We start from the raw sequence: 16,571 nt of genomic DNA on the forward strand, positions 1-16,571 counted from the left end.
GAAAATGCAATATACATGCATGAACCTTAATATTTGGACGATTTCTTAAAAACTTGCTGTATATGTTGCATTTGACCGCGTCATTCATTCCATATGCATAAACTCATTACATTATATGGTATTGTTTATTAGTCAACAGCTGTACAGCTCATAGACATATACAATTAATATACACATGTTATAATACATATAATGGTCACTTGAAAAAGGCAAGTTTATACATGAAGTTTTCTGATTACAAAAGCATTCTTAATATATTTACCTAAATTGCACAAATCCTTTACATTTTGTGTTGACAATAATAGAATTAATTTAAAGACAGAGGGTTTAATATAATAAAACTTCTTAAGAGTTTTTTTCTTAAGTTACAGTAATAGGGACATTTCAATATAAAATGATATTCATCTTCTATATCTAAAGTACAAAGAGGACATAAACGTCTTTGTAATGGAACATTGTTATATCTGCCAGTTTCGATGGTAAGACAATGGGATGATAATCTTAATTTACATATAAGTTTCTTATATTGTAAAGGAATTCTTTTTGTTAGATATGACTGCAAGGTACAATGATCAACTAAATATCTATAGATTGTACATTTGGAAGAGGCATTTATGTCAGCTAGTAAAGACTGTTTAAAATTATCAAAAATACGTTGCTTGGCGATCGTTAAAATAATTTCTGGCTTTTCAAAAAATTGGTTTTCCCATAAGTTCATTAGCTCAATACTTGTTAACATATTCTTGATCTCTGCAGCCCAGTTTTTACATTTGTTTTTACCTAAAGTTTCATTATACATATTAACATAACATGAATTCAAAATGCAATTTCTTGATGATAAAAGTTTCATCCAGTATCTTAAAATACGTATTTTTCTGATACATTGCAGAGGCATTCTGCCCAATTCACAATAAATAACTGCATTAGATGTGCCCCTTTTAACATTAAGTATGTTTTTACAATAATTAAGATGAATTTTTTCTATATCTGGGGCAGAATGAAAGCCCCAGACTTCACAACCGTAGTAAGCAATGCTTCCTACATAAGTGTCAAAAAGGGACAAAAGCGTAGTAAAATTAAGACTCATATTACAACATTTCCTTTTCAGTGCAAAAAGCGTTTGTATTTAGATTGGAGATGTATGGATAAAACGCTGAATGCTCCATAAGTTTAATCCAGGAATGTGGCTGGATCGATTTGATTCCGTGAGGAAACTTCCGTCCCCATCCTTACATATGGATGCTATATTATTGAGCAATAACAAAAACTAAGCAATACTGATCCTACCTAACTATTGGTCGCAACGTATGTTTGTCAAAGCAAGGAAAGATCGACAGGAAAACTTCACCATCTGTAAAATCAATATAAACAACAGTTTTATTTATGTGTAGAAAGGTCAAATGTATAGAAAATCGTTATCTATATTTGTTAACCAAAAATACATCATCTTTAATGTTGTTTTTTTTTTTAAATTAAGCAATGAAATGTTTCAGTGAGCAATCCATTATTTTGAATGATGAGCTATTTCTGTCGTGTGGTGGCGATAGTAAATAAGTTATTCATCTTAAGCGATGTGCTGTTCACATTTCATCTGTTTTTTGTTAAGGCGGACCCCTTCTTTCTTCATTACATGCCGTTTAACAGGTTCATTCTGTAGAGGAGCTTGTTGTGGAATGGTGGCAGATTCTGGCCAGTAATTACCTCCCCAGAACAATTTTCCATGTTCCAAATATATCGCTAATCATCTTTTCCTGACACTGAGCCAAAGCGAGGCGATTGGAAAATGAAGAATCCGATTTTCTGCGGATCACATCCACTGTAGTCTGAAGAGCTTTTTTCGGGGCAGGGTTTTATGGCGCCTTGCAATTTGTAAACTGACCAGACCAAACAGGCCGGATTCATTCAATTTAGACAGTTTGTCCATTTAGATTTATTTCTATTTTTTCACATGTACATGTGAATTCAATATAGTGATGAATATGCTGTGAAAACGGGCGGTTACAAGAGTACTAACTGGAGTAATGGAATAACGCAGAGAACTAAGGATGATAAATATGAACACACAGAAAAGGTGAGTAGTTTTTACTCAGTTTAACTCTGCCTAGTGAGTACAGAGAACATACATGTAGTCTCTGTTAGCCTTTAACATTCCAGTCTCGCCTCCAGTACTTAGCAAATCGATTTTTTCTGTTGTCACGTTTCGTGAAAATGAGTGTCTTTTCATTGTGTGTTTTAAACCATATCATAGAAAGAAAAACAGGATCGCCCCTAGTCTAATATGTTTGTAAACATGGCTGCATATACTAAGAATTGATCGAGAACTGCAGAAATGCTGTTATCTTCGGATTTAATCAATTTTCCTCCTTACTCGATATTTTCCTTCAAACATTGCCAGATATTTAGATCACAAGAAAGAGAGAAGGCATGAGAGACTTCAGTAAAGAGGTTCAAACCACTTTCAATATTTTGTTTACATACAAAATACGTTATCCATAAATATGGCTCCTACAATCACCACCTCGTGGAGAGACCACCCAATGAGTGGTTCCGTAGTGCACATATGACTGTTTTCTTTTACTTGACTCACTTCAAACATGACACGAGAAAGAAAAAGTATCGCCAAATTGGCTTAGTTTAGTATTGTAGTTCCACTTTTTATTAACAGCTGTGTGAAATTTTCCTGAGGTTGGCTGTACTTTGGTCACTCGCGGCAGCAAAACAGAATGTTGCTTTCTAGTGTACTTGTTTTACGAACCAATTCTTATTGATTCAAGAGAAGTGTCTGTGTAAGGAATTCCTGTCATTGATGAGATAATGAGTTCTATCGCGTCAATGAAATCCCCTGAGATTAGAATAAGTTCCCCGCCCCGAACCTTGTCCCCTCCCCTGTACCCCCCCCCCTTTCCTGATGTTGAAATAACGAACAAGCAGATGATGATTCATTTACTTTTCAGCAAAATTGTCAGACTTTTTTTTAAAACTGGAATTCTTTCTCTTCTTTTGAAACGACCTAGACTTGGGTCTGAATGCATCAAACACAAAAATTAAACGAACAGCGTAAAAAGGGGGTTTTGCATCGCAAAATCCTAACGAACTAGAAACTTATATTTAAGTTGTTTTTTTTAACTGTTCTGATTTACAAAAACTTGAATGTTTATTGGCATACTGTGTTGAAGTCATCCAAAACCTTGAGCACTGACGAAATGGGATGAGACGCGAGGTCTGGGGGTATAGGGTAACTCAGATCGTTTAAAGATGCTGGAGAGATTCCAATGAGTGACAAGGACGGGCTTTATCTCGCGCGTGACGGGCGGCTAATTGTAGAAATCTTCTTCCCTCCAATTGATTCGATGCTATTAAATCAGTCTTCTAATTTCAGAGGATGAGGCCTTGTGAAGGTTTCTTAACCCATAGCTTTGTAGAAGTTGATTAAAACCAGCTCAAACTGTGCGAAAAAACTTCACATTAAATCCTAAGATTGCAATTACGCTCCGTGAGTAATGATGCAAATTCTTCTCAGATATGAGGTCAATGTGGTTAGTAGCTATTGAAAAAAGCTTTTAAAATTGGAAATATGTAGGTCAGCGTGTTATCCAGATCAGCAATGTGTACCCCTACCACAATGTTAACTAAAGCCATTTTAAATAATTTTAGATAAAGAATTTAGAACTACAGTTACTTAGGGTTTTGGCTGCATCTTTGCGTTTGATGCAAGATTAGAATACTGTGTGTGAGTTATGTTCAACTGTACGTAACTCAAGTAGCATTTGTTCTGCAGGGTTTCTTTTGGAAGTAAAGGGTCAATGGTGGAAACCTGGATCATTGAAGACTTTCCGGAACATCACACGGAATCTGAGGACAACTTCTTCAAGAATTTGGTCAACAGTGCAGACATTAAGTAAGTTGTCTTCCAAACCAAAGAAAAGTGATAGAACAACGTACAAGATAACTTCCCTCTCGCACTGCATACATAATCGTCTTATGGCATTTCTGAACTAAACGACTTTACTGGAACAGTATACAATAAAGAAACCAACATCCCAATGAGGTCATAAACTACACGTGCACCGTAAACTCACAAACTTTTACCAACTGCACAATATTGAACCGTAATAATTTTATTTATTATATGATTGATTAATCCTAGATCTTTGATTGGTTAATATTCAATATTATAGAAAAAATAAAACGTTATATTTACCGCATTTGACCTACTAGGTGAATTGTTTTTACAATCATACGATTGGTAATTATCATATTTTTTCCTTAAAATGTTTTAGTCATGTTTAGTTTTTTGTTTGTTTGTTTTTTGGTGGGTTTTTTGCGTTCACTACATATACGTATGTGTAGCTCGATCCTAAGACGGGATAGAAGGTTATGGGAGGTGATTGTCAGAAACCCTATCAATACATGTATACTTCATCCTCATCATTAACTTGCTAATTATGACCGATCGTTGAACCACTTATTTGGCCCGATTCCACCGTGCACATTCCAACATAAAACTACAGGAGAAGGGGTGGGGTGAAAATCATCCGACATGCACCACACATATTGGCAGTGACGATTTAATTGATTTGATCAAGGACGAAACTATTCATGTGGAAAAACATGAAAACTTGAAATTAATGTCGTACAAAAGACGAAAATACGTATAGGTTCTCCATGGACAATAAATCGTACATGTGTATACACCTACAAGGCGGTGGAGTCAAGGATCGATCGATCAGCTAAGCATGCATGGCGGGCAAAAAGAAATATGGAATCTCAAGTAATTTTCCTGAAACAATATTGCTAAAACGTCACTTTCTATTTGTCAATGATATGCAGAATTCTGGCAACAGCTCAGCACCATCTTTCACTAATATTTCAAGACGGGTTTTGACAGCTAGATGAAGTGTTTCATCGTTAACTTTAAAGAGTTCATCAAATAAACCTGGTCCTCTCAATAACTTATTGTTAAATAGATGGTTCATGACATCGTACACAAATCTATTTCTGACATTTTCCATTTATTCTTTTAGAAAGAGTTATAAGAAAGAGGATCATCATGTTAATACATGTATAGACTTCTATTGTATACTGAATGAAACCTTAATTGCGGCGCCTGTTCTGGGTTCCCCTTGTAAATGATTTTATGAATAAGCGATTTTATGAAATTATGATCACTGGTATATGTTTTAGGTTCAGATGTGGTGCACGCTAATTTAATTATTGGTTACAGAATAGATTTCATGCAGATTTTCTCGGTGCAGAGCCTTGCAGCATTAGCAAAAATTAATGCATTCTATTGTATTGAAACTAGAATTGCGAGGTCTCTCTGTAATAATGCGAGCGGGTCGACGCACTTCTTGCATCGATTTCTGAGGATATCATTGCAGATTTAAATTGCTCAATGACAGACATTTATAATAATTTTCCTGATTCTCATTAACAAGAACAAATGAAACTGACATTTTAAATAAAAGTTGCTGCTTCTCTATCTTCCGGTCCAAATCGATTATTACATAATCAGGAGAATATCCCCCATACACATCAATACTTAACGGAGTAAGGCCTCCAGTCACTGACCGCCAATGTATATGCAAGTCACAGGAGAATAAACTTCACTGGCTCGGACTTTTAGCTGTTGAGATAGATATTGTTGTCTCGAGAGTAGACCTGTCGCAAACGGTTCAATAGAGTATAGTCACGGTTTCCGCAGTCATGCTTACACATTAAGGGGAAGACGGTATTTAGGCTGACCTATCGTTAAAGCCAACAATCAATCCGGCATGGGTACGCTTTAAGTGTTGATGGTGTGTGATTATGCGACTGATCATGTCTCGAATCTTCTTACCTATCAATTAGCTTAAATTGTCAGAAATTTAAGTTAAATTTGCAAGTCGAATTTATATGTGTGCGTGGCCCAGGTAAAATCCATGAGTCATAGCGAACGTTGACGGAAGGCAAATGGAATATTGTGCATTATTTCAGGACTCCGGTGCATGTTGTATTGTACTGATTGTATAGTTGATGTAATCTATTGGAAAAATCATGTCTACTGAACCCAGTGAGGAGGTCTGTCTTAGTCCGGTCCCTAACCACGTGAATACTTCTGTAAAATCGGTGAAGTTTGCCCCGCTAGAAAGTACGCGAAACGAGGAAGGCTATTATAGTGACAATGCTGACATTAGCGATTTCAATTTCAGGGAACCTTCACCAAAAACCCAGGAGTGTGTACGTATATGTGACCTTGACGATCTAGTGGATGATATACAGATCAAGAAAACATCCCAACCAAGGTAAAAATGTATGCCTGAATTCACCTTAATAACTTCATACATCACCTGCGGAGTCGCCGTGTTGACATTTGTGCTTTCTGTTTACGTTATATTGTTAGGATCAATATTGTAATCTTTAAAGAGGTTTTGATATCCACGGCCACAAAAGCGCTACTTTTGTAAGGTTGTGGCGAAAGTAAGAAAAAAACCAATTACAGCAAAGTCAATCTCTAGCCCCCCGTTAGCTATGTCGTACTTATCAAGATCTATGTACATAATCATATAACTGTATCAAAACTCGACCAAATTGATCAGTTTTGTGGCTTTTCCACACGTGGATGGCGATTTAACGTTGATGTAACGAAACAAATAGTCGTTATTACCTGTGTTATGAATGGCTTAAACCGTGGCAGTCAACTGTTAAACATACGAATCAAGCCCTCCAAAATTAGCATTACTCAGGTATTAATGAAATCAATTATTGAAATTAAGTCTTCTTAAGGCCCTATTACTTATATATTGATTTTCACAAAACGTTCACACAGCGTGTGTATTTTTCACTGTATACATTAAGGTTAAGTTCGCTGTGTCTAACTTATCTGCAGGTTCCCTCTTTTAATTTGAACGTAATAATTCGGTGGAAGAATTTTCTCGACCAACTTCTTCAAAGAAGCTCTAATCCAATTAAAAGATACAAATTACTAGACTCAGAAAGATAGGGCAGATTCTGAAGTCTCTCGATACACTTGCCAGAAACTTGTTGCTTTTTTGCGTAGCTACAGAAAAATTTGAATGTAGCAACCGGAAGCACTCGGGGGAATATAAACACATACTTCTGTTTTCTTCTTTCATCTTAGCAACTGCTAAATGTTGAAAAAATGGAGAAATCTGCCGTACTCATATACAGTTACAGTAGGTAATCGGTGGCAGTCTTCTCCTATACCAGTATTAGACAGTTTGTATTCATCTTTATCGTAAAGAGTAGTTGCTATTCATTCAGGTGTTTTTGTTTTATTTTGAGAAAGTAATTCTATGTAAAAAGAGAGAGAGAGAGAGAGAGAGAGAGTTGTATCCTATTAAAATAATCGATGCACGTGGAATTTGCAGCTGTTTCTAGATCATCAAGATTCCATATCTTATATTCTCCAATCAAACTTTGCTTTTTTGACATTCCTATTTCTTTATTAGCTAAATCTTAAACGTTCCGATACGCATATTAAGCTTGCAATTTTTAAGACAGGAAGTTTTTTTAAACGATTTTAAAGCTTGAGTAAAATATTGACTTTTCTGTTTTAAACAAAATGACATGCTCAACATCAATATGCAGTGTATAAATTCGATATACAGAGGTTCAGCTGTAGAATATTCTCAAGTACGACTGCCATTTTACACAAGTTCTTTTAATTAACTGAAAGTAGATGATGTAAGCCCCTGAGGAAGCTACATGCAGATGGTTATGTTTACAAAAGAGAAAGAGAGTAAACGTTACTTCGTTAGAGACGTGTCAATACGTCGAGTCTTATTAAATGAAGGCTCTCCAACGTGTATTCACCTCATGCAGACTCTCTCTGTGCAGCTCAACAAAGCGCCTATAAATCGTCGAAAATTTCCAGGAAATGAATAACGCCTTTCCATATTCAAGAGCAACTTGTTATTAACTCATTTGTTCGAGTAGTAAAAAGGCAAAGAAAGCACTTGTAATGTCATTTATATGTCCTTTATTTTGTATTGAAATTGATTTCCGAATTTTGCTAGTAAACAGAACCTTCCCTTATTTCGATAGATATTTATCAAAGCCTTGGTGAATCCGCCAAGGTTGGAACCTCTGTTTTTTTTGTTGTTCTTAATCCGAAGAAATGTGTTAGAAGCTCATGAATTTATGAATTCATTGATTTGCGCTCAGTATACTACAGTGTCTTCGACCTTGCCATTGCTTGCTTCTAATCTATTATGAGTCTAGTGTATTTCCATAGCAATATTCTGTAATATTTTTGGAAGGTTTACAAAAATGCCTCTAGGAAGCAGGTATTTTAAGGTTGTAGGCGTTCCGTTTATAATTGTCTCTTACTCATTACTCTAAACACCGCTCGTTTTGTAGTCAAGAAAAAAGAGAGTTTCTTCCGAGGACATTATTTTTTCTCTTTGGGATTTGGGGTTCAGAGAAATTTTCGTTTTACACTGAATCGTCTGCCAATAGTTTGTGCTTCTATAGATACGCCGTGTTGTTTTGAGATCCTGGGATGCCATCGCAATCAGAACAGAATTAGCTTCCGTGTTTCTGCGAGAAATGATTGTTTTCTGGAAATTTTAATTTAGTGCTTCTAGATGTTCTCTTGGAGTCTACTGCGGTACAGTGTTGCTTGTGGCTGTCGTTTCTCATCTACACTTGAAATCTATTGACTTTTTCCATTTTCTTGTGTGTGTGACATATATATTCATATATCAAAGCACAACATGGCGGATTGATTTTTCTAGATACTTTAACTGACCAAAGGTTTCGATTTTCTTAAAACTGATGGAAAAAGAAAATAATTCGGAAAATAACAACACGGTTGAAGCATGGGAGTTAAATCCGAAAAAAGACGGATGTTGTTTGAACTGTACTTGTAAATGGTATGTAGAAACCAACGGTTTTCTTCTGATTTCTCAGCAGAAAACCTTTTGTAAGATATACAGAAAATTTGAATTTAGAATTCATAAGATCGAAATTAAATTATCATTGTACTTTTAACGGCCTACTCGGATAAAACATTAAATTTTTTACTACTCAGGATAGTTTATAAATTAGAAGAAAAATTATGATTTAATTATTGATTTTGTTAATCCTTCATTGTATTTTGCCTCGACAAATGAGGCTTATTATTCTTATCAATAATGCTTATATTTTGTGTGTGAAAATAAAGCATCCATAAAACAATAGAAATAGATCTTGGTAGTAAGAAAGTCAGATGCCCATCTGTAAATTACGTTATCTTGACATTTATGTATCGAAGGAAGGTGGACCATAGCAACTATAAAAAGGAAATGTGTTTCAAGTTTTGGAATTTTTGTAGTATTAAATTTAGCTCCCTACGATCAAAGCTGTTGTTTGAAGGCGAAAATATTGTTGCCAGTTAGAAATACTTTAAAACGTGATGGGTAACACCTTTGATTATCTGAATATTAAACTTTAGTGTGAAATACAGCTTATCTTCACACCGAACTGATAACTCCACGCCACATGATAAGGCAGATATTTATTATTTGACTTCAGAAACACGTTTTTTGTGGAATCAAACAGTCAATATATTTTACAACCTGCGCTCTATTCTGTGAGGAAAGCAACAGTAGTCCCTGTTGTTTGCACACTTTATTTTGCTGGCAGCAATTTGTTGGTGATACATGCATTGAACTTTTTTTTTTATTCTATCTTACGTCAGTTGGTTTTAGGAATGTGTCAGATCTCCGATGTTCCTTCTGTGTAAGAATCTTGATAGGAAATACTCGCATCAACGGCCTCTGATGAATTATTAAGTGGTTTTAATTTATTGCTCGCGTGCGGTGATTGCAGCAACTTCGTTTTTGTAATGTGTTGATACACGTGTTTTACTCTACGTGAGATAATAGCCAAAAAAGTTCTTGTACATTGTACTCCAAACGAAAAAGACATTTTTTATCTCCTATCTTCTTTTTCTATTTTCTACCAAATTATATTAGACAATTGACAAATTGGACAAATTTATAACCATACACCGAGATTTTGCCAGATTTAAAGCGTAATTATTCGATTGGTTTTTTTTCCTTTTTCTCTCTTACTGGAAATGATAAAACTAGATGCTGCCAGATCTGATGCATTGTTAATTAACTTGTTTTTTTTCTCTGCCTTGTTATTCAAAATGATGATAAAATGTAAGTGATAAACTAGATAGCTTTAGAATAGCTATGAATTGAGATAGGTCTTTTGTATAGAGATGGACATCTGACTTCAAACGTGTAATGTTGTATTTTTTATGCTTTGATTAGCCACGAAAAGGCTCGGAACAATAAAGTGACATTCTGTGATACTCCCAATGAAATTGCTTCCGCATCACCAGCGCCGCCTAGCGAGCCAGCCTCCACAGGGACTACAGAAATAGTTGTCCTCTCTGACTCCCCCCTCGGAATCTGGCCTGTCAAGCGCTCGGCCAGGTACGTAAGGCGTTTGGTGTTCTTTGGATGTAGCCCCCACTGCTTGTTGGTTTAGGAATGTGTGAAGCCTTCAAAGACCAACTGGAGGGAACAGAATCCCTCAGCATGCCCCTTTTCCTGTATGAGTTCATGGTATAATAACAAAAAGCACGAATTTCCCTTGTTGTGTTAATATAGAGTGACTGTGGAATGATAGATTGCAGTGTTGTATTTTCCTCGGAATTTCTAATGATGTATAGCTCTATTCCATAAGGCTAATATGTTCTGGTAAATCTATACCCTTTTATCTTGATGAAGAAAATTTCTTACTGAACTGAATGTGAACAATTCGCAGGGCTCGCATGCAGCTGAAGTACATGACAACGATTGCTTTGTCTGGTGCTGAAGTAAAGTACACTCTATCAGACAGAACTAGAAATAACATGTCAGGATAAAGCCAAAAGAACAAATGAAGTAAACTACAATGTAGATAAAATGTTGTTAATGCATTCTATATAAATTACATATGTATGTATTTATCTGTAACATCTGTTGTACAATAACATGAAAACGTTCCATGTTTAAAACCCATTTTTAAATCATCTGCGAGGTTAAACTTTATTCATCAATTTACAACCATACGGCATCTTCAGGTATGTACCCATACCTGGTTGTACTTTACATGTACTATAATATAACGACTTCTGAATGATCATTTGGAGAGGAATAATAGAAACGTTGATCTCCATCAGAATGTCAAGGTCACATTTGTTCCTTTGGTGTTCTTGCAAATAGAGACTGATATAATTGGGTCAATGTTGTTCTCCAAATGGAGGTCACTGGTGATTCTTATCAGAGGACATTGTGAATCTTATTGAAGGTCATAGGTAAAATATTTGAATGTGAAGCAGATTTATAGTGTACATACGATATTGTATAAATTTGGTATCCTAGCTGTAGGAAGTATTTCAGATAGAATCTGTATACATGATATGTAAATGTTTCGTTGCTTTATTTTGTCTAAAATTGTTTCTTTCTATCAGTAGTCTATGTTGTCAGTTGTTTCTGTTCAAGGAATCGGGTGGTCATGTACATTTGGGAGGTCAAAGGTCAAAAGCATCAAAGCACCAAGATGCATGATTGTCAAATACTGTAATAGTGACAAAACAATGCATGTCTGTGTCTGTTTATATACTGTGGTGAGTGTCTGGCTTGTCCTAGTTGTTATATAACGTGTCAGTTTTGTGTTGGATAGAATGCATCATCATATTTTTATCTTGCTTCTTGAGTATAGTTTGGATTTTTCATTTTTCGTGCTAAACATTGCATTCTGTAGTCTATTTTATTTACTTTCTATATATTTATTTCACTTGGATCCCTTCCGCTTATTTCATCCTTTCTGTTTCATCGTCAGTGCGAGGTTAATTCTCCTGTCTGACCGTTAACTCGCGTTCCGGCATATCGTACGTCGATCTGGGTTCCTTTTTTATGCTTATTTAATTGTTGAGGTTCCAGACAAGTTCTTTGGTCTCGTTATGATGACAAGGATATGCTTTTAAAGTCAAGCTTGTCAGTCTCCTTGACATAACATTCACAGACGCTTATTTGTAATTTTGTAAATAATGCAGATGAAACCTTCATTTTAGCTGCTTTGTCTTATGTACGGTTCGAGAAAATGTTGCTTTACATTTCAATTAGATCAACAAACTTTTATTTTATTAAAACGCTTGTCAAGTCTGAGTATAGCCTTCAAATTTATGCACTTTTCTTTTAATTTTTTAAGCCAAAATCAGAGTTGAGTGATTTGAAAATTTTGGTGACAGTGGAGTCAGAGTATAAATCTATAATAGATATAAGGTTAAATTTTTTCTGTCATATTAAGTTGTTATCTCTGGAATACTTTCGATGCGATCTTTTACACATTTATATTATTTCAATAAGTGCTATGATTATCTATCAGTGACGTTGTGTGTTAATGTTAGGGTCTGATACCTATGCTAATATGTTATTATTGGTACAAATAACTTCCTTTGACTAATGCAGACACACAAAAGACGAACAAATGTTTGCACTTCATTTTGAGGCAAGTTACTTTGGTATTGATTAATTACACCAGAATTTCATCTAAATAACAATGCGGTTAATACTGCAGACAATGGACTGTTTTCTCCGGGGGAACTTCTCGCCTGGTTTACCTGTATATTACATAACGAATGGATTAACGACTTCTTCCTTGGCAATACAGTGACACGCGTAACAAAGGAAATGAATTAAAAGAATCTTTCATCATTTCATTGTCAAGAAAATACTTAAAGATATAAAAACCCTTGATAAAATTTAGTGATTCCAAGGACTCAAGAAAATACTTAAAGATATAAAAACCCTTGATAAAATTTAGTGATTCCAAGGACTCTAGTTAATGAAAATATAGAGGATTCCTGCTGTGTAGATGTGTTACGGTAGATTACTTGTTTTTGTATATCAAATGACCTGAAAAGTTGTTGCTCCGATGTCACATGCCAAGGAATTTTTTGTTGAGCAATACCATGTGGTGGCGTATTCGCGCCCAGTATAATCGTTTGTTAACGCTTAGTAGAAAGTAACATATGTGTCTGCTCTTAATTACATGAAAATACATGTACAGCACATGTTGATACGTACAAAACCAAGGCACTCCGAATTACACAACACGAAATTGATCAGCAGCCGCAGCACGGGGTATAACTTCTCTATTGTTTTCCTCGAGCGCGGGTCATAAAGGTGAGAAGAATAGCGTGCAATTCTCCCAACAGAAAAAAAAACCTCACCAGACCTAGCTTACAGTGAGTGATCAACGCTGATATCGCAGCAGATGAACCGTGTCTGCCGGTGGCTCAAGGCGTAGTGATATTTGGTAGCCAAGAGGAGGAGGAGGAGGCGGCAAAATCTAGCATTGTAAACAACGCGTGCTATCACTGGTGTCAGGGGACAATTACATTTTATGCAGCGGCTCAATGACAATTGTTGTAGTCTGATATTAGATTATCATAAATTCTGCAGTAACTATAGAAACTAACGGATGCATCTCTAGGTCTGTCTTTGAGTGGCAAAATGGAGGAACCGCGAGAAGGGAGGTAGGTCATCTCGTCTGATGGCGGACAGCAGACGTTACCATTTCTCTAGTCATTGATTAACGCTTGTTTTATGCTTAGTATTGCTCTTGGTTTGTTTATAGGAATATTACGTATCGATCACCTCATTGCATGGAATGTGCCAATTGTAGATACTGTGGTATCTTTGAATGAAAATAACCCATGTCCATTTCATGTTTTGTAAAGAATCTTTACTATTTACATATGTTTTGGGTGCAACTACAACGAAAATCACGGGCTACTTAAGAACTCTGTTGGAACCTAATTTTAATCGAAATCATATTTTTCTTTGTAAAAATGGCATCTGAGGATAACCTTCTGAATCTTGGCTTATCACGAAATAGCTCTGTTATCAGAACCGGGCGGAAACTTCCTGTCGTGTGAGAAGTTACGACTGATGCCGCACTGTGCCCTGTTCGGGCCATGTAAGAACCGTACTTCAGTTACATCCTAGGAACACGTCAACCTAGTGTTATATAACGAATCCTAGATAATGTACTCAAGTTTGCATTATTTAGTTCTTCGTTTATCTTTTCTTAATTAGAAATTACGTGTCGAATTGTAATGCATGTCATACTGAACCCCAGCTAGAATTCTGTAACACGTGTGCATCTTGACTGAAACTTTGAAGTCAGTCGGAATATACATGTATATGAAACAAATAGAAACCAAAAATGTAGAAAATACTGAAAAACCTAAATTATATTTTTCATGTTGGTTTGGATTGATTGGGCATAAAAAAAGGTGTCGTACAATACAAATTAAAGTATCGAATTTAAATTGATAACAACAGGAAGCGACATTTGTGTACACAATAAAATGACAAGTGATGATTAACGCGCTACTAATCGACATTAGTGTTTGTAAAGATGTAAGTAGGCAAGTGATTATATATAAACAGCCCCAAGGTTAGAACTGCTAAACAAACCATTGCTTTCTTGCCGCGACTTATCTGATTACGAAAATTAATACCGCTACACAGCAAGTAACAGCAAAAGGGTGTGTGAAAATGTTACAATGGCGGACGAGTCACCTCTCGGCTACATAGCTTTGTAACAGGGGGTTTGTTTGGGCAATTTTCTTTAAAACATAGCACCTATTCCTCAACGGTCCATGGTGCGAGTTTTACTAGATGAGTAACTCCGGGATTTCCATCTCGATGGATGCTAGGTATTGATCCCCCGTCGTTTCTCTGGAATCTCGGGGTTTTGATATTGATTCGTAGATGTAACCAGAATTCTCCGTAAATTGCTAAGTATCACATACACAAGAAAAATACAAACTCCAAAGATACCATATACTCTTTTTGTGCGAATTTCGCATCAAAAATAGATTAGTTAGAGCCGCCTGAAGACATATGAGAGACCGTCTGCATTGATTGGGGTCGACAATATGATCCATTTTATGGAACAGTTTTCATCAGCAAACTGATTGCTGAACGTACGTGTAGTTAGGTTACTGTGGGGCGGCCACTTAGGTTAATCCATTCCTTACCATGATTAGGGTGTGCATGTGTGATGGATAAATATTGTAACGCTAATTTACGGTAATTGCTCTTGGTTATGAAGTTTGTGTGTCGTTTTTTCAATAACACGACGACTTCAGATAAAATAATAATCTGTTTAGAAGACAGCTTTCTGCAATTCATTGCAACATACTAGTATATATGTACAATTTATAATCTTTTCGTTTTAGCTTGGAGAGCAGGGATAACCCTTTCAAACCAGACGGCGAATTGTGTAAAGAGGCAGAAGACATTTTAAAACGAGCTACAATAATTCGTGATAAGTTCATACTGAACGAAAATCGAGAAAAGGGTGCTTCAAAGACTAGTCTGAAAGACACTGCGAATGGGGACTCGCCTCTACAGGCGGTGCAGGAGGAAAATATATCTCAGACTACTGTGAACCAATCCAAGTCTTCGCCGGTCAGTATTCAGCCCAAGCAAAACGGAGTGGAGGACAAAAAAGTTTCGCCTGATTCTGTTAGAGTGGATGTTGTGGATTCACATGCCATTAATGACGTCAGTTTTAAAGACAAGAAGAAACAGAAGAAGTGTTGCAGTGTTATGTAGCACAATGAGTGTCTTAGTGTTTTTAAAATAGCGGGAATATAGTGCAATGCGGGCTAACAGCCACTCCGGGGTGTATTCAGGATTCGTCCAAAACTTAGCTGTACACGCCATGTAACAGTACCTATCATTGGATGTTGCCCATGTATCGAAATATGTCATTGGTTGTTGCCATTTTCAGCATTCAAACTTGCTTTCTGTGTTAATAGGGTTCAATGCAGACGACACCAGTGTAATAAACATCTGGATGTCAGTTAACTTAATTCTTGGATAGGATAGTAATCCAATGTTCTTCGATGTGAAATCCACTTAACGAATATCAATTTGTTTGAATTCCCTTACAAAGAACGAATATGATAGTGTGTTCTGTGAAAGGATGGTAACTAATGCAAGAAAATCAAAGTCGGTTTGGAGTATAAATTATTATTTCATTAAAGATATATTTTTGTCATTTGTTATTTTGATGTAATATATTTGTGCAAGTTATGGAATACATTGCTTCCTGTTTGACCACGCTTTGTGTTCTGTCCTTTTGAAGGTTCTGTTGGTCGAAAGCCTTGCCGTAAAGCTACATCATCGTTGAAAGGTCGTACAGATCCGTACGCATCCCAACACAAAGGAATTTCAATTGTCAGCAAGGCTTATATGTTATCTTGTCTATTATGACCAGATCTCGCGATATTTCTCGCGCCTTCTCCTACTTTACGGTTGGAGGGTTGAGTATGCCATACCCCTCTCTCTTCCTCTAGCCTTCATAATTTACCGATGTTAATTATTGTTTGATTTCGTGTACAGACTCTACTCTCATAAACTTTGTTATCTATACATATTTAACTAGGGTATACACTATTTATGGAAAAGAAATGTCAATATTTTGTGATGAAAATTGCCGCTCTTGTGTTCCGGAGATCTCTTGAGATAAGATTTCAATTTTTAAATTGACTATTATTCACGAAAATG

General features: G+C 36.0%; 1 protein-coding gene across 5 annotated transcripts; it reads left to right on the forward strand.

Annotated features, from left to right (window-relative positions):
• The first annotated feature begins 1,310 nt into the window (after window positions 1-1,310).
• LOC105327591 (uncharacterized) lies at window positions 1,311-16,121 on the forward strand. Of its 5 annotated transcripts, XM_011428162.4 has the most exons (5): window positions 1,311-2,071; window positions 3,779-3,898; window positions 6,192-6,284; window positions 10,266-10,430; window positions 15,236-16,121. In XM_011428162.4, exons 1-5 carry the CDS (start codon window positions 2,046-2,048, stop codon window positions 15,612-15,614), a joined length of 783 nt encoding a protein of 260 aa, XP_011426464.3. In that variant the 5' UTR covers window positions 1,311-2,045; the 3' UTR covers window positions 15,615-16,121. The 5 variants fall into 5 exon arrangements, with proteins under 5 accessions (XP_011426464.3, XP_034314691.2, XP_065921889.1 ...); XM_034458800.2 differs by lacking the exon at window positions 10,266-10,430; XM_066065817.1 differs by lacking the exons at window positions 1,311-2,071; window positions 3,779-3,898 and having other exon boundaries at window positions 5,785-6,284.
• The last annotated feature ends 450 nt before the right edge of the window (window positions 16,122-16,571 follow it).

Source organism: Magallana gigas, chromosome 7 (genome assembly GCF_963853765.1).
Source record: "Magallana gigas chromosome 7, xbMagGiga1.1, whole genome shotgun sequence".
In the NCBI taxonomy this organism is placed as follows: Eukaryota; Metazoa; Mollusca; class Bivalvia; order Ostreida; family Ostreidae; genus Magallana; species Magallana gigas.